At 41.2% G+C, this 27,489-nt stretch overlaps 1 protein-coding gene across 3 annotated transcripts in view; it reads right to left on the reverse strand.

Moving 5' to 3' along the window:
* The window catches only part of Chd7 (chromodomain helicase DNA binding protein 7), a 207,625-nt gene that overhangs the window by 117,056 nt on the left and 63,080 nt on the right, over positions 1-27,489 (reverse strand). For all 3 annotated transcript variants that reach the window (XM_005392182.2, XM_005392181.2, XM_005392183.2), the window contains one exon: positions 4,737-6,575. In XM_005392182.2, coding sequence (XP_005392239.1) covers positions 4,737-6,401 — 1,665 coding nt within the window. In that variant the 5' untranslated portion in view covers positions 6,402-6,575. The remainder of the gene's footprint in view (positions 1-4,736; positions 6,576-27,489) is intronic.

A 27,489-nucleotide genomic window follows, 5' to 3' on the forward strand; every position in this document is an offset into this window, starting at 1 on the left:
TCTCTCATCTTTGCTTCCTAAGTTTTAAATTCCTTCCGTCCCCCTTTACCAACTCTTAACTTGGATCACTCTTCCACAAGTCAGGAGGGATAGCACTTTCCACCAGAAAGCCTTCCTAGATCCCAGGTTCACACGACCTAAGACGGGAAACCCACTGCTGGTCTCTACAATGCATTTTAAGGCACATCCTCTCTTGAACCCCTTCTTCCCACAAGACCCTTCTCTCTCCCCCAACAAGACACATTTAGAGAACCTTCATATTTGACAAATATACCCAGAAACCAAGAAAACCACACGATTATGACAATGTTTGACAATGAACTACGCGAGATTATTTTTTAAACTTTTCAACAGCTAATGCTGAATCCTTACTAGCCCTAGACAATAATGTGTAATGTAACAATTTGGGGCCCCACCTATTCTAAAAAATGTTACTGCTAATCTCACTATGCTCTAATCAGGAAAGCATATGAACCCTAATTTAAGAGATAAGGAAATCAAAGCCTTGGGGCTAAGGAATATGTCCAAGATCAGGATGTTAAGAATCAGCTAATAATGCTTCTATCAAAAGCTCCAAAGCATTTAAGTCTTTTCTTCATACCAGCAATTCAAAAGGCATGGGGTAGGGACCCCACAGGGTCTGTAATGTCACAACACATGAAAATGAGAAGTCACCTGGGCTGGGGATATACCTCAGCGGCTTAAGTGCCTGCCTTGCAAGCACAAGGTCCTGAGTTCAATTCCCGGTACCAAAAAAAAAAAGAAAACAAATGAGAAGTCATTTCCCTTTTCACTCTCAGTCTCTCAAAATGGGCAGTGAATCTTCCCAAAGGTTCCTGACTTCCACACAGACTGCATTGTTTTGGTAGTGCTGGGGATCCAACCCAGGGCCTTTTACATGTAAAGCACACACTCTACCACTGGGCTACATCCCCAATCACTGGCTTATTATTTTTAAATGATTAACAAATATTTTGAATTTATCTCAGTTGAAATATCTCAGACAGCAGATATCAATACACATACCCTATATACACACATTTTTGGATTCCCCAATAACTGTCAGAATGTAGGTAACAGATTAAAAAGTCAGAGAACCACTGTTGTAATCAGCAAAAAGAAGTATGCTAGGTCTTCCCTTTCCTGTATATCTTACCAAATAATGAAGCTGCTAGAATTTCCCTTAAGGAATGTCCATATACCAAAGTGCACAATTTTGCATGTTTTGATTCAAAAGACCTTTTTATTCCAATATTTTCCTTTGTTCACTCTTTAATATGAAGTTATTTCTCAAGATAGTTAAATATTATAAAGTTTAGAAAATACTCACTTAGGGGGCTGGGGATTTAGCTCAGCGGCAAAAGCGCCTGCCTAGCAAGCGCAAGGTCGTGAGTTCGGTTCCTGGTACCGGAGAAAAAACCAAAAAAAAAAAATTAAAAAAAAAAAAAAAGAAAGAAAATGCTCACTTAGAATACTTAAAAAGTATGAATTCTGTTTTAAAAAGTGAAAAACTCAAGCTGGATGTGGTGGTGCATGCTGAGGCACGAGGACCACCAGGGCTTTGAGGCCAGTCTGGGCCACACAGGAAGTCCAAAGTCAACCTGAACACATTATCAAGAACCTGTCTCAAAAAACAAAGTGAAAAACTTGCACACATGTGGTGGCATACACCTGTAACTCCAGCACTCAGGAGGCTGAAGCAGGAAAAATATTAAGTTTGAGGTGCCAGCCTGCGCTACACAACAAGACCCTGCCTCAAAAAAACAAATAAATAAATAAATAAAAATTTAAAAATGAAAAACACAAGAAGAATTAACAAGACTATCAGAAGGTGATAATTCAGTTAATAAATTATATAGTTATTTCAATCTGATCCAGCAGCTTCTGTTACCCAGCATCATTTTGAACTACCACTCTATCATTTATAAACTACAAAATAAGTTTAGTACTTTTAAAGCAAAGTATTGTCAGGTAAGTTAGCTAGGATAACAGAATGAGTCCCTCAGACAAAGAATTTTAGGATTATGTGATAGTATTTTGAGTTAACCATATTATTAATCTTCCTCACATATGGTATCAATGGCTGAAGAGGGTTAAAAATGCACAGATCAAATTTAGTACTTACAACTAAAGTTGTATTTTATAATGCTTAACCTGTATCTTGAAGTAAAATTAATTTTACAAAGTATGTGTATGGGGGGGGCTGGAGATTTAGCTCAGCGGCATAGCACTTGCCTGGCAAGCGCAATGTCATGAGTTCGATTCCCGGTACCGGAAAAAAAAAAAAACGAAGTATGTGCAATGACAATTACAGAACAGATCTGTGGTTCAGGAGATCAGCAATTAAAACCTAGAAAAATAACAACTATATCATGGATATTACTATATTAGACACTTGGTAATTATTACCCCATATCATCTATTTGGGATGGGTTCTACTTTTGTTTTACTGATGAATAATCTGAGTTTCAGAGGGGTTCAATCATTTGTGCAAGATGAACCAAGCTACTAAGTGGTAAGATAGGAATTCAAGAAACCTTTGACTTTAAAGTCTATGTTCTCCCAAAATGTTACATCTCCCTATTATTATTGTTTGCAAAACAGGGCTTCAAAATCTGAAGAAGACATCCAGTTTATCAGAAGACAAGAAAGCAAATACCATGAGCAAAATGGAAACCCTAAAGGCACTTATGAGGAAAAAACCTCCCTTCCGCATCAGTGTCCAGGTTGGATGTGCGCTCCACAAGCTGCACGCTTGGGGTCTCTCAGCCTCCAGCTCAGGAGCTCAAACGCCAGAGGCACCAATCTCCTCTTGCTCACACATGGAGGTGTCCGTCCTCTTAAAACTGGGGAAAGCTGGAGGACGGCAATTCCCATCCAGGGATCCTGCTATCTTTAGTCCTAGAGCCTCTCCTGGAAACTCTACTCTTCCTCCAGTGAGGAGAGAAGCTGCTGGAATGAGAGCCACTGCTCTAAAATGATCCCTTCTTTAGTAAGAAACTTCCGGAGAAGAGAAGAGTTTCTGTTCTCTGCCCGACTACAGCAGGCTGGGTCATTGTGAGGAGGGACTCCTGGCCCTGAGGTGGCTACAACAGAGAAGGGAAAAGGTGGGCTGGTGACACCTGGCCCCACAGTCCTCTAGGGCCAGGCCCTGTGCTCACCTGGCACCTGCACAAGCAGTTGTCTCCCAGCCTTTCCTGCCATCCTCTGTGAGCCCTTAGGGAAGCCAAAACAATTCCCACAATTCCTTTCCCTAGAGGAAGGAAGCCTATCTTCCCTGCTGTGCAAAGTCATACCATAAACACCTATGCATCCTGGGGTCCCCAGCAGATCTTTGTGACCTCCACTGTCCCAGCCTATACTGAAGGTCAGTATTCAACTCCAAAGAGATACCCGCGTGACTTTGCTTCTTGAGCAAGCCCTTTTTACTACCACGTTGCTTCAACTTCTACTATTACCTGATCCCTGATCCAAACTTTTCTTAACAGCCTGGACAACTGGTTTATACTTCACTTGTTGTTTCCCAGCATGTCCTGTGTACTATCATTGATTCTCCATTAAATGTAGACTCCTTGAAACAGTGCAGTTTGCACTGCCAACCTATACATACTTTCCAACTTGAGGCCCCGTTTTCCTGCAGCAAGCTGCTTTCCAGGTGGCCTTGTTTATGAAACCACATAAACCACCTGAAAGGTCTCTCAATTACTTTCCTGGAATAAGCCCTAGTCAAATTCCAAGCACTCTTACCAATTAGTATCGTCTGTATCTAGACATTTCTCACATAACCATGCATGGTCTTTTACTGTTTTGTATTTTCACATACAGCTTATGTTTCCCCAAATTTAAGTTCATCAAGAACAAGTATTATGCCTTACAGCTACTGTATCCCCCAAAACCAAGTTGCAGTGCTAGTGGAAGATACACAGTATATAGATATATCTGTATATATTATTTTTCATAGATCAGTGGCATAAACATCAAATTTTATAATAGAAAGATATCTGTGAATAGTGAATCTTTCTCTTGTATTTTGAAGCATAAGAAAAATTTTGTCTTACAAAACAGGAAGACTCCTACTTCAGCACTGGGTACCCAAATTTTTCTGAGACCAAGTTCAGTGAACTATTATTTACTGTGGTTTCCTACAGGTTTTTTTTTTTTTTTTTTCATTTAAAGAGACACAAAAAAAACAATAAAAATCATCTTGATTTCCTATAGTTTGCAATTAAATTCATGCTAACACTTAATAGCTGATAAAAGTATGTAGTTTGTGGCCCCCCAAAAAAATCATAATATAAAGAAAAAATGAAGACTATCACAAATCTACAAAACCTTGCTGGAAACTAAGCTTCAATATACTTCTGAAACAAAGAAAGAAGAGAAGAAAGAAATAATAGTGAAAGAAGAAAGAATCAAAAACAGTCTAATGCTGGCAGGGACACAGGTTCTTACAGGCAGAGACATAGTCTCAGTTAACTATGCATCTGTACCCTTAGCACTCAGCACAATTCCTATAACAGGAAGAGCCAAGAATTCTTGAGTGGATGAGTAAATGTATAAGCCAACAAGTAAAGGGACTAACAGAAAAAAAATGAAATGGTGAGGCAACCAACAAAATAAAAATTAAGGTGCTCATAATGAAAAGACTTTTCATGAACTTTAAAGGAAAATTCTAGGAGACAAATTAACACGCTGAGTTTTACACTGCAGTGCACGCAGGCTCTGCAGCCCCTTACCTGACGTACAGGCACTTTCTGCGGGGTGTTCTGGGGTGATGGGTGGAGCTGTGCCCAAGGCTGGTGATGAGGGTGTGGGGGTGAAGACTGGTGGTGCAAGCCGGGGTGGGGCTGCAGCGGAGGGCAGGTTGGCAATTGCTGAAAAGATGGTTGCTGACCAGGAAGCTGCTGGCCAGGTATCAGTCGTTCCTGGATTGCTTGTGGATCTGCAAGGCCAACACCAGGACAACCATTTGGTCTCATGTGCCCGGTCAACTCCCTCGGTGCCGATGACATGCCCATAAATGGACGAGACGGCTGGATGTTTCTGGGGCCCATATTCCTCTGTCCGATTCCCATGGCACCAGGGGGCTGGTGAGATGGCTGAGGGTGGGGTATATTTGGATAACTGCCAACTTCCATTGGTATCCCAGCACTTCCAGGCCTGACTTGTGGAGGAGGAGTGCCTGCTGGATTACTCATTGCTTTCATGGGTGACATGGGAGGTGGAGAGGCATAAGTTCCCTGAGGCTGTGAAGGATGCATAGTTTGTGTGTTCATTTGGTTAAGTGAGCCACTGGCGTGGATGGGCTGCTGGTGCATTAGTCCTTGACCACTGTTTGATGGGAATCCTACAGCATTGGGGTATCTTGGTACGGACTGATTCATTGGAGTATTATTTGTAAGGCCTAAATTTTGATTCATCCCTGTATTGTTAACTAATCCCTGATTTAGATTACTGTAAGGATATCGAGAATACTGCCCTGAGTTGTTTATAGTAGGAGAGGGGACTGTCTGGCTCCGAGAACTAAAGTTAAGGGTTTGTGGCCTAACAGCCCCTTGTTGAGGAGGATTTGGGGAGAACCTGGGACTATGGGCAACAGATTCTCCATGGAGAGCAGTAGGGGGGTGGTGGTGGAACTGCTGCACCGAGTGACGCAAGGAAGGTGCCATGCTGGGACTCTGCTGGGGCACATGGGACAAGTGGCTGGGTCCTGAGGTGGCAATGAAAGGATTTCCCTGATTGAGGCCCTCTTGACCTTGGGGAAACTGGCTCATCCTCTGTTGTGGCTGACCATGCTGCTGTATGGAGAAATCCCCACGTGTCATATAGCTGCCCATCTGCTGCATGTGCTGAGGGTGACCCTGTGCTGGTGGCCCCGATGGAGCTGGCTGCGGTGGCTGTGGCTGAGGCTGCTGCTGCTGGTAGGGGGCTCGTATCTGGTCTGGTACCTGAACAGCCCGGGGACCCCACATGGAGCCACTGTCCACAAAAGATTGCCCGTGCCTTTCATTTTGCATTCCAGGGTAGACCCCCATCTGACTGCCGCCACTGCCCCCATGGGGCACCTGGGGAACAGGAGGGGTGTGATACTGTGAGTGCGGAGATGCTAGTCCATTCCCAGGGGCACTGCTCATCATTCTGTTAGGCTGATCCATCAGATGCATCTTTTGTTGTTCATACTGATTATAGTGATCAAAATGGGTCAACTTTGTTTGATTTTGATTAGTGGAGGGATGATGAAGGGATGGCTGTAAAGAAGCAAAGCCTTGGTCTATTGGCATTTGCTGACCCATAGGATTTACTGGATTTTCAGGGTAACCACATTCTCCAAGGCCTTCAAGGCCTTCACTGAAGATATTCCCATCCTCGCCAAAAAGACTCATCATTCCTGGATCTGCCATCTTCTTCCAAAACACGGCTCCTCCCAACTACAGCTTGGGAGCTTGTCTGTGCTTCGCTTCACTGAGGTGTTTGTCCTCAAAGCCTATAATCCTTAACTAATCTTCTTCACGTCATTCCATATTTCTTTAATTCTCTTGGACCCTGCAGTGTCAGGCAAAGTCTGGATATAGGTCCTAGAAAGGAGTGGGAGGTGGGGAGGAAGAAGGAAGAAAACAAAGAATTAGTAACAAATAATACAAACTGCCAATATTTTACACATTTGAATTTGGTTTCCATCAACAATACTAATCTAGCCCCCTCGCTGAGTTGTGTTTTATAAGTCTAGTTCACTTTAAGAGAAACTCATTAGCTTCTATCAGAAGCATTATTATGATCGGTTACTTAGAAAGCAAGCAAAACACTAACCTTAACCTTAAATTAATCCATTCACTACACTTCCTAGTGCTCCATTCTTGGATGGAACAGAACAAAAGAACACAACATGAAGCAGCAGCAGCTGCCGCAGCAGGCAAGCAGATGTATGAATATAGCCACGCAGCCCATCTGCTGAGCTAAAGCCTTGGAAATGCTCTGGTTACCAACAGCCCGCCCTTAACCTTATTCCCCTGAGCAGTGTAATCAGATGAGCGGCAGCGGCACTGAAGGCTGTGAAAAGCCCAACTTAGTTAAACTGACTAGAGGATTATACAAATACCAAAATCGGTCATTTTGTACAAATTAGATATTTACAGCACACATACAACTATGCAGCAACAACAGAAGCATCTAACAAGAAATTGCCCATCATGATGCAAGCTTCAGAACAGTACAACAAATTCATAATTTCATTACATTTAATGCCAGAAATATACAAGACTCACAGAGAAACTACAAGAAAAGCTTTCATTCTTCAAGAGGACCAATTTCATTCATGGCTCTGGGCCCACTGTCTTCCCTTCCCCGTCCGTGCTAATGGGCCAGTGACCAGGCTCATTATTCATCTGCAGGCGCACCGGGCTCTGCTGCTGGACCAGGACCCCACGTGACCACTCAGGGAAACTCTAGATGGAAGGACACTTTGTAGCCAACTACCATTCTTCGTATTGGAAACAGAGAACACGCCCCAAAACTAGTCAAAACTAAAACTCATTTCAAAAGAGTAATGTTCAAAATATCCATGTGGACCTCACCACTGCTTTACTCTTCTGGGACAAGGCAGGGCCTAAGCAGGAAGGAGAGAGGTGGGTAGACATATCCACCAGCACTCTCTATGCTGGTGGCACACAGCACACACTATTTAATGGTTCACATTTTACCTAAACTCTTCCTAATCAATTTGGTGTCCAAATAAAATAACCAATCTAAAGAATGCTTCAACAATCAAAACAGGAAAGTGTTTCTGTTGAGTCCTAATTGAATCAACAACCTAATAAAGAAATAATTCACATAGGAAAAATGCCTGAAATTTTAGACATCTTTGGAATTTAACTCATTTTTTTCTCTTTTATAAGTACATCAAGCATTGTGTGATACTGGTCCATTTCAAAAAGCAAGATCTTGTTGAGGAATTTCCACAGTGATGCTATAAACAAGCTCAGTCATAAATTCTGCAGACATGTTTCTACAGGAGTATGGAAATGAACAATGGGCTGACCAACTCTACCGAGGACTTCCCGGTAAGACAGATAAAAATCCCACTTCTGTCTGCCCTACTCTAACATACTCCTAACAAGGGGAGAATTCTGCTTACAGAAAATGTAAACAACATTCCTGCTCACTGTCAGGACTACAGACATAACACCTACGAGGGTCTCCAGGTCTGCAGTTTTCAGGTGACAGCTGTCAGCTAAAGTCAAAGGTCTCCTCACTCCACCGCTAACTGCCATAAATTTTCTGATCTACTTTCTCCAAATGCAGGGGTCAGATGGGCAAGAATCAGGTGCATACGAAAGCCATTTTGCTAAAAATGTGCTGTTTTCCTGCCCAACTATTTAAAATCCAAAATAAAGGGAAGTAGAAATCTCCAGTGCCAAATGCAACAAATATTTATAAATTGTGTTTACTCCTAAAAAGCTTAAGCAGTCAGTCTGAATTTATTCAAGGTTCATTCTAAATTTCACAAAAATAAACATTGGAGTGGACTTGATAATAGCTTAAACCAGCCATGCAGACCATCTACCAAAATAACCTTTCACATTAGCTTAAGAAAGTAGTATCGGGCCAGGGACATAGCTCAGCAGCACAGTGCCTGCCCGCCTGCCTGCCAAGGTCCTGAGTTCGATTCCCGGTACCAAAAAAAAAAAACAAAAAGAAAAGTAGTAGCTACTTATTTATGGCCTAGACGATCTCATTTTATAACAGCTTCATCCTTGTGGAGGTCCTGGAGGAAATGCCACTGGCTAAATGAGGCTCCTGGCCTGCTCTGGCCAGAAAAGGAGCACAGAAAGAGTAGACAGCAGAGCCTAACTCGTGCAGGCCCAGAGACCCAGTGGCAGAAGCACAGCCAGCTTGGAAAAGCAGCAGTGACATCGATGAAGTCTCACCAGAAAGTGGAAATGAAGTTGCACACAGGTATGAGAAGGGAGGAAATGGACCTCTCATGGAGAGTAACTTGGCTTTGTTCTTCTTCCAGTTCCCTGTTCCTTCCCACTAAGAGTCCCATTTTTCAGAAGCATGAAAAATGCCATCATTACATGGTATCAAACAGCATGTTGCCCACCACCACTACAACCACACTCAGGTGAGCCCGAGGCACAGAAATTAAAAACTGTGGCTCTGTGATCTGTCATCGGTGACTGCTCACACTCAGGCCACATCAATGCCTTCCTGTCTCGTTTCTGATTGACCTCCAGACCCCGCTGGCAACTATGCTAGGAATCCATCTGGTGGCTGCAATTCATATTTCTGATTTAAGCTAATCTAATTAAATTATTTTGGTCCTTTTTATTTGATCAAGACTATGAGAATGCCCTCTTTCCCAAGTCACAGCTGTAGTGTGCAATTCTGTGTTTCTGTATTTATGTAAAATTCTTTTGAAGGCTTCTCCTTTCTCTAGAGTCAATATCTACATTTCCTATGCCTAAATCAGCACTGCTCAGCGCACCATGGAAGTCCTATGTAATTTTTAATTTTCCAGTGGGCACATTTTAAAAGTAGCCCAAAAATTAGGGTAAAGTGCATTTTAATCACTTCCATCTCGCCCAATGTATGCAACATGAAGAGGAGCCCAGAAGGCTTCAGGGCTAGGGCAAGGCTGCTCTGCCAGGACAACCATGTGAGACCAGCGACCAGCAGTTCTGAGTCGGCAAGGACTCTGGGGACCTTCCCACCCAAACCCACCCTCACTTAACAGATGAAAAGCCTTCTACAGACTGACAGGACTAAACATTTTGTACCATACATTTTAGTGATTAAAAAATCCCCCAAGATGAAAACAGTGAATGAAAGAAATGTCAGCGTACTCGTGAAGACACAACAGTAAAGGTCTTCACTTATTCTTCATTTAGTCAGAGATGATTCACTAAAACAACACTGTTGTCATCAAATGGAAGAGACTTTCCTTTCAAAAAATATTTAATTCTACTTTATATAACTGTTAGGGAGCAAGAACATTTTGGAGCCAAGTTGGGGGTATTACTAAATTTTACTGGGAACAAGCAGATCCTAACTTGGTGTGGTGGTGCACACCTGTAATCCCAGCACTCAGGAGGCTGAAGCAGGAGGATCACTGTTTGAGGCTAGCCTGAACTACATAGCAAAGCCCTGTCTCCAGAAAAAAAGGCAGACAGATCCAAACAAACAAGTGAACAGCACACAAAGAATAAGTGAGGAAAGCAATGGTATACAAGAAACCAAATAAAAATAAGCTACAAATCACTATTTTGAAAAAAATGTACATGCAAATTTTATTTATTAAATTTATTATATACTTGACACATAAATATGTATTTAATACAGTGAATTTCTGACCTCTCAAAATGTTAATAATTCCTGACCATTCTGCTATTTTTGAAGCACAAAGGCATTTGTATTGCTGAGTTTTAATTTTGCACTACAGTAACACAGAACTTCTTGTGTCACATGTGTGGACTGGAAACCTTGCAAGGAAACATGTGAGCATAAGACACCTTTCCTGTACAAAATGTTTCCTACAGCTCAACCTTTTAGGCAACTGTGTAAGAAACTGCCATCCCAAGGAAACCTTTTCATAATTATCCAATAAACACAAGTACAAAGTCAGAGGTTACTTGCAGATTAGATGCTGAGGACTATCTTGCTGCTATACATAGCTTGATTTTCAATTGTTCTCTAAATCTGCTCCACCTCCACAGAGCCAGAGGGTATAGAACCTAACTGAGACAATGATTCTGGGGGTGGGGGTGGAGGGCGGAGTATGTATCAGAAGTGTCTAAGAGCTGGAAAAACACATCACTGCCCTCACCACAACCCACGAAGACACCTCTCAATCATCAAGGTGACAAATCATAGTAAAAGAGGGCAAGGATCCATATGCTGATAGGCGGACACACAAAGATACAGAGCTCACACACTGCTGAGCTTCTATTCAAACCGAGAGTCCTTTCAGACTGATCATGAAACTTGAAAACAGCAATCTCCCACCCTCAACCCAACGTCCAAAGAAACCACTTGGGAAAAAGGAAAGTCCAGCAGAGCCAATGCTTGCTGTTGGAGTAGGCATCTAATCAACTGTCAAGGACCCAGATAAACAATCAGGAAGTGCCCCCAAGTTGCCAACAACAGAACTAACACATGTTAGTTCCAGATCTGCCTCACAGACCAAATGATGCCCTGCCTGAACCCTCTGACCAAGACAGTTTCACCCTCATGGGCAGTGATGATACACTATTCCCTATCTGAACTCAGCTACTTGTCCTACGCTGCCTTTTAAAAAAAATTTTTATTCATACATGTTTACAGTAATGTTTACATTCCTTGTGTGAAGCTGGTACATATAACACAACACATTTTAATTCCCTTTTCCTTCTCTTCCCTCCATCTCGTGATCCCCTTTCCACTGGAGAAAGAACTATCTCCCTACTTCTTGTTAGCTAAATAAAATTTAAAATTCAGTTTCATAGTCTCGCAAGCCACATTTCAAGTGCTCAAGAACCATATGTGGTTGACAGCTACATATCTGAAAGTGCATATATGGAACACTTCTATCTTTGTAGAAAAGTCTATGGACAGTACTACTATACATTTCTTCTTGGGTCATACGTTAGACAAAAACCATATTAAATATTACCAATCTTCTTTCGTGTTAATTATTCTCTCCCATTCAGATCACTATTCTTTCAAAGGTCTATACCTACCCCTTGTGATAAAATGTATCGTATTCTTTCCATATCCAGAGAGCTAACTATACTTTCAACTTATAAAGTTTCTCTTTTCTTTACCCCACAACATGTTATCTCTATTAATTAATAATTTTCACTATAATTCACAACTATCCACAGTTTAGAAGCTGTAGAAGATTTAGAAGGATAACACAGTCCTTCAAAAGATCTGTTAGTCTAAGTACCATATTAAAAATAAATCCAAAGCTGATGATGTAGCTCAGTGGTAGAGTACTTGCTTAGCAAGCAGAAGGCCCTTGGTTTGATTCCCAACACCACAAAAAAGTAATATATTTTTTTAAAACCATAAAAAAGTAATAGATTGTGCTGACAGCTTTCATTTATATCACTAAGTAACCTCCAATTCTGCAGATATCAACTGAAGAGACATATTAGTAGGGAGAACTATGCTGAGCTGATACTGGTACAGAATACTATGCTTTATGTCAGCAGCTAACAGTATTTCCACCTAGCACTCTGACCTAGCCAAACAGTGGGAAGTAACCCTAGATTCTTCTGTCGCTCATTTACAACATATTCAGTGAGTGCTTGCTTTGGGCAAAACATCTGACAGATACGGGGCACACAACACTGAACAAAAACGTAAGGTCCTGTTGTCACACAGTTTGCTATTCTAGCAAATGCCCCTCTGACATTCTGCATATTCAACCTCTTGCCCAGCCTGCTGATTGTCTCCAAAATATGTCATCGTCTATATTCACCTCCCCATTTACACTGTCCGATGGAGTCAGGTGTTCACGATTTAGTGAAGGACATAAAGTTAGAAGTTTAACTGTTTCTCCCAAGTCTGGACTCAACACTTACAGTGCTGACTGAATGATCTAAAACACTGACTGCATCATGACTCAGCCCTATTAAATCCTTTAAGGGCTTCACACAGCTTTCAGGATCCAGTCCAAATGCTCCAGCATGGCTGAAGGCATTCTGTAACCACAGACCCACTCTACCCAATTCTCAACTCTCCAAACTCCTTTCCCCCTGCTCCTGAAACACCCACAAATACCTCCCTGAGGCAGCCCCTCAAAGTATATCGAATCCCAGAAGTTCACCCTCTGCGGCCCTGCACCTTCCCTACTTTTATACCTGCCTTCCTTGCCATCACACCTGAACCTCCTCACCCCCGTCCTGTGCAGCCTGCCTCCTTTTGTCTCCTTTCAAAGGTCTATACCTACCTGTCTGGGGACACTTCATGTCCTCAATCACCCCTCCTTAGATGATTCTGAAGCCCTCCCTAACTTTCACACTGTATCTCCACAGGCAAGAGCTACAAAGGCACCAAGCACAGTGCTGTGGCTTGCTTGCTTGCTTGCTTCCCTCCTCCTGTCCCTGGAGACTAGAGCATTACCCTTTGAGGTGAGGGGTTAGGACAGCACCAGTGACACCCCTGGGAGCTATGACAGTAGGTACAGAATCTCAAATGACTCTGGAGTAGGATTCTTCTTAACACAGGCCCCCAGCGACTGCTATGCACATTTAAGTTTGGTAGTCCTGCTCTCAGAGTCGAAGTTCAAACTTCACCACCCAATTAGAGTGAGAATAACTAACTCTCAACAAATGACACTTCTCTCAAAGAATTACCAAGCAAAGAATGTAAAAATGTAACATTTAAAGAAAGGAGGCATTTGTGATGACAAAAAAATACTAATTTCATCCGAAGAATTATGAAGCTCTTATTGACAAATTTTAATCTACAGTGGTTTACAAGGAGTGAACATCTAAAGGTGATTTAGTTTAAAAATATGCCCATCTATTTGCCAATCATTTCTGCAAAACAAAAAGTGCAGTTAGCATTAATATCTAATGCTGTATTACATAACATACTATTTCACAGGTTTCCTTGCAGAAATCTTTCAGTTATTTCTACATAACTGAGGAGCCTGAATATTCTGAAATGCCTTTCAGATGAAGACTTTTTTTCCTACATACAGTACTGGGGCTAGTATTTCCTTTCAAGGCAACTATTAAATAAAACACCACAAAGTTAACAGCTTGAGTGCCCAAAACACAAACTTTTCTGAAATGGTCAAAAGGAACATACTGCTCCATACCAAGCTGTTCCACTAAAGTATAAGAAGCATAGAATTTTGTTCTTCAAGAGAAGTCTTCACAACTTGCAGCTGAACCTTCAAATATCCTGGGAACCCTAGGGGTAGCTCAGTGGTATAGCAGTTGCCTAGTATGAACCAAGCCCTGGGTCTGACCTCCAGCAAGGGTAAACTAAACTAAAACTAAAACCAAAAAACACACATCACTCTCTGAAGCTACCTCCTTAAAGACTAAGCCCACTGAGAAGGCAACCGGCACCCTGATCCTAGCCCAGACACTAAGTAAACACCACTAGCATTGTCTTTATTCAACATGCAACTTAATGTTGCCCTGCAATAGGCTGGCCACATATTCTAATTATACGGCAAAACAAAAATGAGGACAAACATATCTGCCTGACTCTCTGCATGTCCCTCCATTAGAGGGAAAAAGAGAAACAGAGATACAGAGACTAAATGCACCACACCAAAAAGACACTGAGGCTCAATAAACAAAGTATACAGAACTATACCCACTCCACACACATACACACAGGTTGTAAGTCCAAGCAGTGGGTCGCAAGTCTGAATAGTCATTAGCCAGGTAGGTTGTTAAATAAGGAATGTGTGTATATAAAGTATATGCCTACATAAAATACTTATCTGCCCTATCACCTTTTAATGTAATCCTAAATAATTTTAACCATAATTCAGAAGGGAAAAGCAAATGAAGAAATAGATCAAGTGATAAAATAAATGGAAAATTTTTAAGTAATTTATTTAGGACATGGAAACATTAAATTTCAGAGATAAATTTCAACCCACCTGCAAAAATATTTACAAAGAAGCCTGGCCAGGCATGGTGGCACATACCTGTAATCCCAGTATTCAAGAAGCTGAGGCAGGAGGATCACTATTGAGTTTGAGGCCACTTGGGATACACGGTAAGTTCAAGGCCAACCTGTACTATATACCAAGACCTTGTCTTAAAAAAAAAAAAAAAAAAAAGGGAAAAAACAACATACAGAGAAGGTTGGTGGAAGAGTACACACAAAATTTGCTGGACCCTAGTATGTACTTGCTTAATATTGTAAAATATCCTGGGATATTTTAAAGAACAAAGCTTGTTTGGTATGTAAAGGCCATCAACACATTTGTTAGCCTAATTTTAAAAAATCATCACTAGAACATGCTTTCTCACTTGTTTTAGACTTGTTCCCAGCTGCTAAGTTGAAACACAGACAAACAGACACACAGACACACACACACCCTTCTGAGGGATGTCAAGCCTACATGGTAAGAATGGAATGGAAGGGCATAGTCACCCTCTGCCCAGGGATTCAGACAATCCCAAACTGTAAAGCTAACATTAAGCCACTGGAGACTACCAGCTGTGGGACAAGGCCAACATGCTGAAGAGAAAAAAAAAAGCAACAACCAAGTGCTCTTGTAGGAAACAACCTTTTGATATACTTCTATAGCTGTCATTAACTACCTGATCTGGCAGTTTCCTAGATGCCTTTTACACTAAAAAAGGTTCTGGGAAGCTGAACAAGAATCTTTTTTCATATTCCAGGAGGAGTTTAAAAGAGTACTCAGTCCTGTCCACTTTTTGTTTTTGTTACGCTTCTTCTTTTTTTTTTTTTTTTTTGGCACTGAGAATTAAAGGTTTCCCCCCAGCCCCCATACCCAGAATTGAACTCACAACCTTGCGCTTGCCAGGCAGGCACTATGCCGCTGAGCTAAATCCCTAGCCCCCAGTCCTGCCTACTTTGAAGGGTAAAGGAAGAAAAGTATCGTTACGCAATCTTTCCTGATATACACTACCAGTACTCTTTTCGTTGTAGAAAAAAAAAGGGAAAAAGAAAACCTGACCAACATCACAGCTGAAAAGAATTTGTCTATTCTCTTTGTTAGCATAGAGCATATATAATGGGGAGGGAGCCTTATCTGTCATGAATAAACTTTAGTCCAAAGACAGGCATGAGTCACAGGACAAGGACAGGGCTCACACAGTAAGCTGCAGGGATTTCTGGGTCTGTTACCATTAGGTGTCATATTTCATGCAACAGAAAAATATACAAGAATTATAAAAAATGGAGTCCTACCATAAGAGAAGCAAGCAATATAAAAGGGAAACCAAAGTGCAAAGGAAGATTAAAGAAATTTTTGGAAGAATATTACAGAAAGCATTTTGGAGAACTTCACATAATCTCGAAAAGGTAAATCTTATAGAAAGAAGAAAATGGCAGAAAACGAATTTATTCAGTGACTATAATATTAAATTCCTATTTCAAATACACAGGACAAAGGAAATGGAATTAGGGCTGCAATATATAGTAAACAAATTTCACATCCACTATCTCATAATCATGTAGACATTTGACATAGCTTGGGAAACATCTTTTCAATACCTGGATTTACCACCAATTCAAGTGAGTGCTACAATGCCATCACCTACTGATTTCATGCAGCTTAAACACACTTGTCTTCATTCGCATTAAAACATGGTAAGAGAAATGAATGCTGAACATTTACGCTTACATTTCCCTACATCTATAGCAAAAGCTCGACCCTAAACTGGCCTCTCTCTCCTCACGTCCACCTCCCCGTTTTCCTACCTCCAACACCAATGTATTCAATAGGAAAAAGTAACTTCATGAAACATCTTTTATATTTGAAGTAATTGGAATCATAAGCTAAATCTGATTTTAAAACCTACAATACATTCTCTAACAAGTTCTTAACTTTTCCTGTATCACCATGCTAATCTACAACATTGCAAGCTGATTGTCATGCCATAATTCTGCCTATATTCCCCTAAAAATCATTTTGCTGGCCAAGTACAATCTTATGTAGTTTGTACATGAGTGTACAAGATCAGGATATTATTCTAACTTGCAGATAATTGTGTGTGTGTGTGTGTGTGTGTGTGTGTGTGTGTGTGTGTCTGGTGCTGGGGATCAAACCTAGGGCCTTCTGCATGCAAGGCAAGAACTCTACCACTGAGCTACATCCCTAGCCCTTGCAGGTCAATTTTACATTCCTGCTTGAAAAAGGATCCTACTCAAGACCAAATTTATGTCAATTTTTATAACAGATTAATATTTAAATATACCTCAAGCTAGCAAGTAAAAGAGACTGTAACATAAGAAAAAGTAAGTAAAGTGAGATGAACTACCACCAGACCTGGTATTTATTGCACATGAAGATGATTAAAATAACTTAAGCCTACCTATGAGGTTTTATAATTGAATTTTGTATTTGGTTTAATTAAAGATTACAAAAAGAACCAGACACCTACAGGCTTTAAAACAGAGTTTGCTTAGGTCTCAGACTGTCTCATCTACCTATTTTTGTGGACTAGCTATTTTATAGCATCTTGGTGTATTACTAAGACCTCTTCTTAGCCACAAAAAGATGAAAGAAGCCATAGCTGCTATGGCTCCATAAGACTTCATTCACATGTGGCAAGAGAGGAGCTTGGAGTGGGTTAGGGAATTAAAACATCTTCCATCTCTCCACTAGTACGAGGCTATTCAAAAGAATGATATGGCCTGTCACCTTTCCAGCTTTTACAGCTCCCTGCTTGTGTAATGACGTGCTCCATCTTTCAGAGTAAACCTGGCAGAGCAACACGACCTGAGGCATTTCCCACTAACAGGGCCAAAGAATCCTTCTCCCTGTTTTACCTTCTACCTACACTCAGATGTACCCAAGACAGAAATGCACTGAATACCATTTATTGCTTATAAATGTCTGAATGCCTTTTTCTACACAAAGTCCAAAGTTCCTTACAACCACTTTTTCACTATTTTAAACCCCACTAATCTTTGTTAGTAATCTGATAAAGTTATTAAAAACTATAATGTTATCTGGCATCCATAAATAATAAAATGCTCACAATGAATATTGATTCTTAAGTATACCTGATTCCTTTGATTCACAACTTAAGCATTTCTAACCTTGAACTTAGCCAAAAGACTTTAAAAGCGGTATGCATTTCTGATGTAATCCAGAGAATGCAAGTTTACCATATAAATATGCTGAGAATAACTGGTTCTTGATGATCAAAATAATTCTTTAGAAGGATGAGTTCTTACAGTGTAATATCCTTACATCTTCCTCTAAGTATACTTTGAATTCTTGAGTTTGTTTTTCCATGAATTTTCTGCCTCTACCACTATCAGTTATTTTGTCATTCTTAGGCAAAGGAAAGTGGTTTGGTAAATGTAAGAACAGAATGTTGAAGCCGGGCATGGTGGCACACGCCTATAATCCCAGTACTTGGGAGGCTGAGGCAGGAGGATAGTTGCGAGACCGAGGCCAGCCTGGGCTACAAAGCAAGCTCAAGGCCAGCCTAAACTGCATAGTGAGACACTGTCTCAAAAAAGAAAAAAAAAAAAAAAGAACCGAATGTTGAGAAGCACACATGCACTCCCCAACAGTCCCTGTGCTGTCCAGTTCAGTAGACTTTAGCCCTCTGAGACTGATTAAATACAAATAATTACCATTAAATAAATTTTTAAAGTTCAGTACCTCTGTCATACTAGCTGCACTGGAGTGCTTAACAGTCATATGTGGCTAGTGTCACCAAACCAGGTAAAATACACATAGAACATTTTAATCATGACAAAAAATGCTCAGATGGGAGTTAGGGACACAGCTTAGTGAAAGGCCCTAGGTTCAATACCCAGCACCAAAGGAAAACAAAACTTACTCAGATTCAGATATCTGCAAATGCCTCGGTACGGCTTGAGCAGGCACCAGACCATAAAGGTCCTATAATTTATTCTCAATTCATGCAGAATTCATCCCCTAAACTTTAAGCTTTTAATCCTTTTTAGAAAGATACATGTTTTGCTATCACAGTTACTAAAATACGGAGCATAAACTGGGACAGGCAGGAATGGTGCAGGGTTGGGGCCAGGAAGACCAGGGAGAGGGTGCCTTCAGAGAACCAGGAAGGAGAAGGCGTTCCTCAGAGGAGAAGTGGACATGCTCAATAGAGAACCACCTGCCACCTGCCCTGATTTCTGAATGAAAGCAGGTCTAGGATGAAAACTAGAACTGCGGCTTAGGTGGCTGAGCCAATGGCACACCCAAGTATGGCAAGACAAGTATGGGAAGACATTTACCTGTGATGGGAGAAGAGAGAAGTAAAAGAAGGCTCTCCAGGCAGTACAACATTGCAGTGCAGAGCTCAAGAGAAAAAGCATGGGGCTGGGGATTTAGCTCAGCGGCACAGCCCCTGCCTGGCAAGCACAAGGTCATGAGTTCGATCCCAGGTACCAGAAAAAAAAAAAAAGAGAGAGAGAAAGCCTAACTGAAGATACTGCTGCTTAAGGCATTCACAAACAGAACACAGAGTCTTGGAGTAGATGAGATCAACCAGAGAATGTATGTTTAAAACAAGAGGAAAGCAGCACAGGATCCTGAAGAACAGCAACACCCACGAGACAGGCAGAGTAGTCAATATAACAGAAGCAAACAAGGAAAAGGCCTAAAGAGGAAGTGCTCAGCAAGTTTCAATGGTACAGAAAAAGAAAATAGCCAGTGTCTATCAGACCTACCAAGTGGATATGAGTAACTGTTCAACGAGCAGTTACTATAAAGTTGTGACAGCAAAAGCTCATATTAAAGTGAGGAATGGAGAGAAAAAGTGCACTCCCAACATTTGGATGAGAAAGTGAAGAAAAAGCTGATCAAGAACTAGAACTCATCCAGGTGTGGTGACACATGCCTGCAACCCCAGCACTCAGGAGGCCGAAGCAGGAAGACCACGGCAAGTTCAAGGACAACCTGGGTTATATCACAAGACCCTCTCTCAAAACCCAAAACCCAAGACCCAAAGCAAAGCAAAGCAAAACAAAACAAAAACTAGAATTCACCTGCTTAACAAGAGAAAAAAAGATTACCCTAAGCCCGGTAACCCTGGGGAAGTTCTTGGGCCTCTCTATGCCTTAGTATAGGGAGAATAACATTAATTTCAGAGGGGTTTTAGGACAATTAAGTAGATTACTATTTGTAAAGCACTTAGAATAATGTCTGTCACTTGGTAAGCACTCACAAAACATTTATTAGCTAAGATATACAAATAAATAATAACACATGTGGGTACAAGGAGGCAGTAGAGTAAGACACAGAAAAAAGAGGACCAAACGTAAGAGTCTCTGAAGAGGTGGAATGGGAGAAGGAGGACCCAGGAACAAGAGGAAGCATCTGCCTCTTCCCCAGGACAAGCAGAAAAATCAGCTGAATTTGGAAGAAGGCAGTGGTCATGGAGGTGTTTTTCATTTTGTTTGGGAGGGCTTTTTGTTTTTGCTCTGAGGAAAAATACAGCGATGTAAGCTCTCTGGCATAAACCCAGGCCTTTGCCCTGAGCTGTATCTCCAGTCTGTTTGTTTGTTTGTTTGTTTGTTTATTTACTTATTTAGAGACCATCAGTATCACTAAGCCCGGCCCTCAACTGCCCAGACTGGGCTCTAACTTGTGACCCTCCTTTATCAGTCCCCTAGAATTCTAGAATGTAGGAGTGATTCACTATGCTCAGCTTGAAGGTTTGTTTTAAAGACAAAACAAGCAGAAGAAAGGGGCACAGCACACCATGAACCCACTGTAGGTCTGGGTCTGACTCTGAAGGAACTTCACCTGCTCTAGCATCTCCTTTGCTCATTTGTGAACCACATTTACTCCACCCTACCATGAATTCCTGAGGACTAAATGAGATTGTGCATACCAAGCATTTAGCACAGTACTTGGTATATAATCAGCACTCAGCGCAGATAATCAAACACTTTCTGCTTTAATCTGAAAATGTTAAATACACTAAGTATGTCAATCAAGCTACACAGCCTTGATCCAGTTCCTCAGCCTCTGTGACTCTTGGTTTCTCACCTGCAAGACGTGGAAAGGAGGCTGAGCAGAGCAGGAAAAATCCCTCCACTCTAAGATCCTAACCTGATCAGCACGGCAAATGAAATCCAGGTGGTACAGCTGTCCTCTTCTGAAACTCGTATTTCTAAGTACTAACAAGAAGTAACCAAAATTTCGAAAAGCACATATAACTGATGAAAAGTGACTATACAAATATGTTGAACGTACACATTACATAAATAAATCAATGGCTCAGTTTCAAATGTAAAATTAAAAAAAGCAATTAGTGATTCAAAAGTAACTGCTTGTCTCCTACAAGTAAATAAGCACCTAATTTTTATGGGAAAATGTACTTCTGATATCAAGCAAAGTATAATGTATCAGAACACATTTGTTTGTTATCCCATAAGGAGTCACCAGAGGAAATCCCTTTGCCCAACCTACCCAGAGGAAGGGAAATTCCGCGCTGTGGCACTTTGTGCCACCACCTTGAGAAGACTCAGAGGCCTCATAGGCATCGTTGGTGCTCAGATACAGGACTTCACTGAAGCATTTTCTCAGAAGAGTGAAGGCTCACCAGTTCTGGCAGCACACATTCTCCCCATAATCACCAACAATGTAAGTTTTCCAAGATACAACCACAACTTTCCCATTAAAATAACAAGTCAAGGGTTCAGAATATAACTACAGGCATCCTATTAAGTCTTCATGTAAGAATCAGATCCTAAATGTATTTCTTCCATTTCCCATTTATTTCCTGAACAAATCTGAACAAGATGTAACCTCCATAATTTCTTATCCCAATTTTTTAAAAAAGTAGGCTAATGCCAACAGTCATCGCCAGGGATGCTGTGAGAATGACTTAACTACTTCAAATTCCTACAAAAAAAATATGCTTAGTAACATGAAACACACATAAAAATTCTATCCTCTGCTATGATTACCTCAGGATACTGCATTCCTCAGAATTCCTGATTATGCAGTTGAGAGATCTCCTGCACCAAGAAACTATGAAACGCTATCTTCAAGGTATCCCTGACATCACTTCTACAATGTTACAAACTTTCAGAACAGATCACAGCACATTCCTTTAAAACATCTCCATCCCTAACAACGCAGCATCTGTGCAGTCCCTGCTTTACAGGCTCAGGAACTACAGTCCCCTGTCCCCAAGGGGCAGGGCAACAGGAGGTCCCAGGCCATGGACTCCTCTTAAAGCTCCTGCTCCTGCCCACTGTTACTGTCAGTGCTTACTCCTGTGACTAGGACAAAGCAAGTTCATAAACATGTTTGTTGAAGAAATAAAATAGAAGTTTTGTTCAATAACGCATCAAAATTTGGGTTTTTAACTCTCAATATAGAAAGGCAAATGGGAAGCTCTTCAGTGGCAGGTTTGCGTGCACTGTTCTTTGTCTCTGAACTTGGCCCAAAGCCTACCTGCCCTCTGTTTTACACCACTAAGAGACTGGGGCCAGCCCCACTTCAACACAAGTGTATGACTTAACACCAGCATTTTCTCATCTTTAGCTTTTATTGACTGCTGCCAAAAGTTAAGTTCATAAATGTTAAAGTTTATTTATGAACTCACCACCTCTCCCAAATATTAACATCATCCAATTGTGACATCTCTTCAACACTTTAGAAAAGCTTAAAATAGTCATCAAGAAAAATGAAAAACGAAGTATCAAGGCTGGGAAACGATGGAGAAAAAGCGCAGCACCTGGAAACTTGAGGAATGCCAGTTGTGGAGCCACAACCCACTACCTCAGGCAAATTAAAGTACCTCTCCGAAAGTCAGCTCCCTCTACAAAACTCAGCACTCCGTCCCTTCCACCAAAGGCCTGCTTGGAAGCAACATCATGTAAGTGTCACAAGTGGCCAGTAACAAAGCCTTGTACACGGCAGATGGTCAGCAAAGGTCAGCTGTTATATACCAACTGATCTTCCAGTAAACGTTAGCTGTAGCCTGTGCCAACAACCTTACCAGACTCACTCAACTTTTCCTGCTCACAGCTTAACGCTCCAATCACATGCGGTATCTCTACAAGAGCTGACAGTCTGTGCAGAGTGATGCTTGCTTGATCTGTCCTCCAGCCTGCTGTGAGGATGTGTGCACCTGGTTCACATTTAGGCAGCAGAGTCCTCTCAGACCAGACAACTCTATTTATATGCAATCAAAAAAAGGTTAAGAGACATTTAAGGTCATACAATTTTAAAACAGTACATCTGAATGTAATCCCTGGATTAAGCATCACGTCCTAATTTAAAGTGATTCCAAATAAGGTGGCATTCTAACAACACCCTAACTGTTGAGATAATCACTGGCTGTAGTGTCCTGTCTCTTAAGTCATTATGTTGAGAGAAGTAACACTGATTTACATAATGTCTAATGTATTAAATTAACTATGCTATGAGAATTTTTTCTTTTAATCTGCAGACTATTTGCTTCCCTCTGTGAATAGTTGTTCTATACACAAAGAGGTTTCCCTCCCATACACTTCAAGCCTTTTAGTTGGTGGTTAAATGTCAGAATTCATTTGATTCAAAGCAGATTGAGAAGTACAGTATGTGACTGAGGTGCAATCATTTTCCAAAAAAACACTATTTTCACTTGGAAGAAAAATGACTGACAAACTATGGTTATACAGACTTGGAGTATTTGGCAGGCATTTCAAAAACGAACAAAATAATCTGTCATTTCAAGGAAAACAATTGACAGTTTTGTTTGCCAATGATAAAATTTGAACATTCAAGCAAAAATCAGAATTTTGGAAGACCTATATCTACTACCATGAACGTGACAGTTCTCAGTACTTTTTAAGGACTGACTTTTTAAAATGATATTACCAATGAAATGCATCAATATTTGGAAAGTTTATGCAATTCACTGAACCAGTATTTTCCAAGCCACCAGTGAATGTTACAAAACCATGAATGGTAAGAGATTCATTCAAAGTGCAAGACAGATCAATGAATTTCAATGAAACCAAGCACAAAAATGATACTGACACAATTTCAGAATCCACACTACAGCTGACTTTAAAAGAAAGTTTTGGCTGGGCATAGTGGTGCACGTCTGTAATCCCAGCATTCAGAAGGCTGAGGCAGGAGGATCACCATGACTTTGATGGCAGTCTGGGCTATATAATGAGTTCAAGGCCATCCTGGACTACACAAAAACCTGTTCTCAAAAAAAGAAAAGAAAAATTTGTGCTATTATTTGTTTCTTGTTTGTAAGAGACTGGTTTTTTTTTTTTTGTACGCATCTTGTACTCTGAGTAACTACGTCTAAAATTATAATACACAGTGCATAACTATTGTTATTCTCTTGTGATTTTGTTATGAAACTTTGTATTATTTTTTCATAATATAAAGGAAGAAAGGAAAGGAGGAAAGGAAGGCGAGAGAAAGGGGGGAGGGAGGGAGGAAAGAAAAGGAGAGGAGAAAGGAGGGAAGGAGGGAGGGAGGAAGACAGACAGATTGATCACCCTCTGCAAGGTGTGCCGGCACACAACTACAATCCAAGCTACTTGGAGGCTGAGGCAGGAAGATTGCAAATTTGAGACCAGCCTGGGCAACTGAATGAGACCCTCTTGTAAAATTTCAAAAGGGCTGAGGTGTAAGTCACTGGTTATGTGCTTGCCTAGTGTGATGCCCTGAAAAAAAAAGAAAAAACAGCCTATCCCTGGTAGAGTTTTGCTATAATATCAAATTATCTGAAAAGAATATTTAAATATTCCTTTCTGCTACAGTGGTGCATACTTGTAGTTCTAGCTATATACGAGGATGAGGCACTCTCACTTAGGACTTCCTTCAAGCCATGCCAGGGCAACAGTGTAGGACTCCCTTATTTAAAAAAAAACTTCCTTTTCAATTACATGCCCACACAAGGCCAAGTTTGTTTCATGTTCTTCAACCAAAACAAACTGTAACAGTTTTCTCAAACCAGTCATTAAAGAGATTTACAAAAATATAAACTGGTATCATTCATTCTCACTCAACTTTCATTTTCGAAAATACTTTATACACAAGGCATTTATACTGACAGGTAATGATCTAATGTCATTTTAAATGAATGAAATATTTTTAAACTTCTCAAATAGAATGTCTAATACAATAAACACCGATAGAACCCACAGGCACAAAAGGCCTTTTGGGTTCTCAGTAAGATATAAAGTGGTCTTGAGACACTCATCTTTAAGATCCTCAGTTCTAAATGATGGGCTTCCTCATTACTGGCCAATAATATCACTGAAAATGCAACAGGCCTAAAACCTTACATATGTAAATATAAATGATAAACATGTTTATAAACACATATAAACATTTTACAACATAAAACACTTCAATCATGGCAAAACAAAATCTAAAGAAAGACTTTTCCAATACAACAACCTGGACACTAAAAGCAAGGCCACACTTACTCAGGGTGTAGAACTAGTGACTCAGCAGTTTCCACTGCCACAATCACCAAATAAGCCGCAGACACCCTTGATAAGTGGGAACCCAAACAAGAGGCCATATGACACAGACTTCTTAGTTATAGTACCTGGCTTTCCAGAGAATTTGGTTGGACAGTAAAGGAAAGCGAGTGAGGAGGAAGTCCCAACAGCCAGCGAAGCAGATGAGCAAGCAGTAATCAGTGAAGAAAAGGAAGGAAAAAACCTTACTTTCACTTTGTAGTTCACTCAATAACTAGCATTCATTTGTTCTTCTCTTTCTATAAAGGAACACAATATCCCCCACTCTGGCCCAACCACTTTAAGGACCAGGGAAGTCCAACGCTCTTATTCATGCATCTATTGTCAATAAATCTCATGAGATTAACAGAGTAAATATTATCCCCATTTTACGGATGGTGAGACCAGTGGTTCTTAAGGGGCACCTGTAGTCAGATGGGGAGGGAATCCTTTCCTAATCCTCCTAAGTTTGGTGGTTTTCCAAGCATGGCCCACACCAGCAGCACTGGCACCCCAGGGGAACTGGTTGGAAATGCAATTCCTCATGCCCCTCCAGACCTCCTACATCTGAAACACAATCTGTATTTTACCAGCGTTTTGACGCTTGAACTACGGGCCTAGAAACAATGATGCCAGAGGCAGGTAGCCATCTGGCAGGACAATTGTTCTCCCGTGATAGTCTGCCAGGGCTCCATAATGAAATTCCACAGTGGCTGGCTTTAAAACTTCTTTCTTACAGTTCCTGAGGCTGGAAGTCTTAAATCAAAGTGCTGAAAAGGTAGGTTTCATTCTGAGGCTTCGTCTCTTGGTTTATGGGCAGCCACCATCTTGCATGCTCATGCGCCCCCTCTGTGCAAGCTCAGACAGCTTCTCCTTGTCTTGGGCCACCAATCCCACTGGATGAGGACCCAATTCTATGTCTTCATTTAACCTTCATTACCTCCTAAGGACTCCATCTTAAAACACGGTCACATCGGAGATTAACCACAGCTTCCGTGTATGAGTTAGGAGGGAGCGGCTACAATTCAGTCCACAATGCTAGGCAGAAGAAAATGCTGCCCGTCTAGATCCTCTCATGCAAAGCCTGTGAGTGACACAGATGGCAAAGAAAGGAGTCCATCTGGGACAGCAGCAACTCCCAAGGGAATTCCAGCACTGACAAAGATCCCAAGAAGCGGGAGAGCATTCACAAGGATTCCACAAGGAAGAAAGGAAGGAGGGAAAGCGATTTCCCATGCAGGTGCTGCCACCGATGGCAGCAGTTACTGCGCACTTATGCATGTACCAGGCCCTGTACTATCGGATGGGTGCAGTCATCGTTCAGTCTTTGTCACCCCCATTATATGGATGGAAACTGAGAGCACACAGACCAAGCAGCCTGCCAAGGAGCCCCCACACAGGCAGCACGTCAACCTCTCTCTCCACTACAGCTTCACATACTCAGTCACACGAAGTGAAGACAAGCTTGAACTAAACAAAAAAGGGCAGAAACACACATGGAACAATACCTGACTTCATGGATAATGAAAACAATGTACCTATCAAGCTGGCTAAGGACACTGATGTCCAGAGATAGTGGGTACAGAAAAAATAGGCACCTGCCCTAGGCAACTACAGAAGGAGCATGACCCAAAGGGGCCTTTCTAGGGCCAATCCAAAACACATTCACCATATTAAAGATGAACCTGCCTGTGACCCTGTAATACTCCAAGATGCACACAGAGGTATAAAGGGCTGCATTATTTTCAAGAGTAAACACTGAAAGGACCTAAATGGCCATTAAAAGTAGAATGTAAATGAAGTCACACGGAATAAGATGTGTTGTTTTGAGCTAGCTGAAAAGACAAAGTAGAGCTCTATATGTCCATATAAAAAGATCAACCATAGAACTGGAAAGGTAGCTATGTGGTAGAGTATTTGCCTAGCATGCACTATGAAACAAACCAACAAAAGAAAAATCAAAAATGGAATTCTGGAGGGAGCTAGATGAGAACAACATACTTATGTTTATGAAGTGAAGGCTTCTATTGTCTAATTCATACATGCTTTTATGGCTTAAACATTTACAATAAGCATAGTCAATCAGATGTTAGAAAAATAATCTATTAGAATTTTTTTCCTGTGTCAAACAGATATGGTATCTACCACATTCTGGACTTGGTGACCCTGGCTGGGTGCAGCTCCAAAGCCTTGGTGTACTGGTAGGTAAGTAGGAACACCTGCAGGGATGAGGAGGCCAGGTAGCAATCATCTGCTCACAAAACAGAGTCTCTGCTTTCCTTCCAAAAGCTCACCTACATGTACCCACACTCTTCACATTGTGAGGAGCCCCCTACTATGGGACAGGAGCTCCTTAAGGGTGGACACAGG

Source organism: Chinchilla lanigera, unplaced genomic scaffold, assembly GCF_000276665.1.
Source record: "Chinchilla lanigera isolate Chin_1 unplaced genomic scaffold, ChiLan1.0 scaffold00043, whole genome shotgun sequence".
Classification (NCBI taxonomy): Eukaryota; Metazoa; Chordata; class Mammalia; order Rodentia; family Chinchillidae; genus Chinchilla; species Chinchilla lanigera.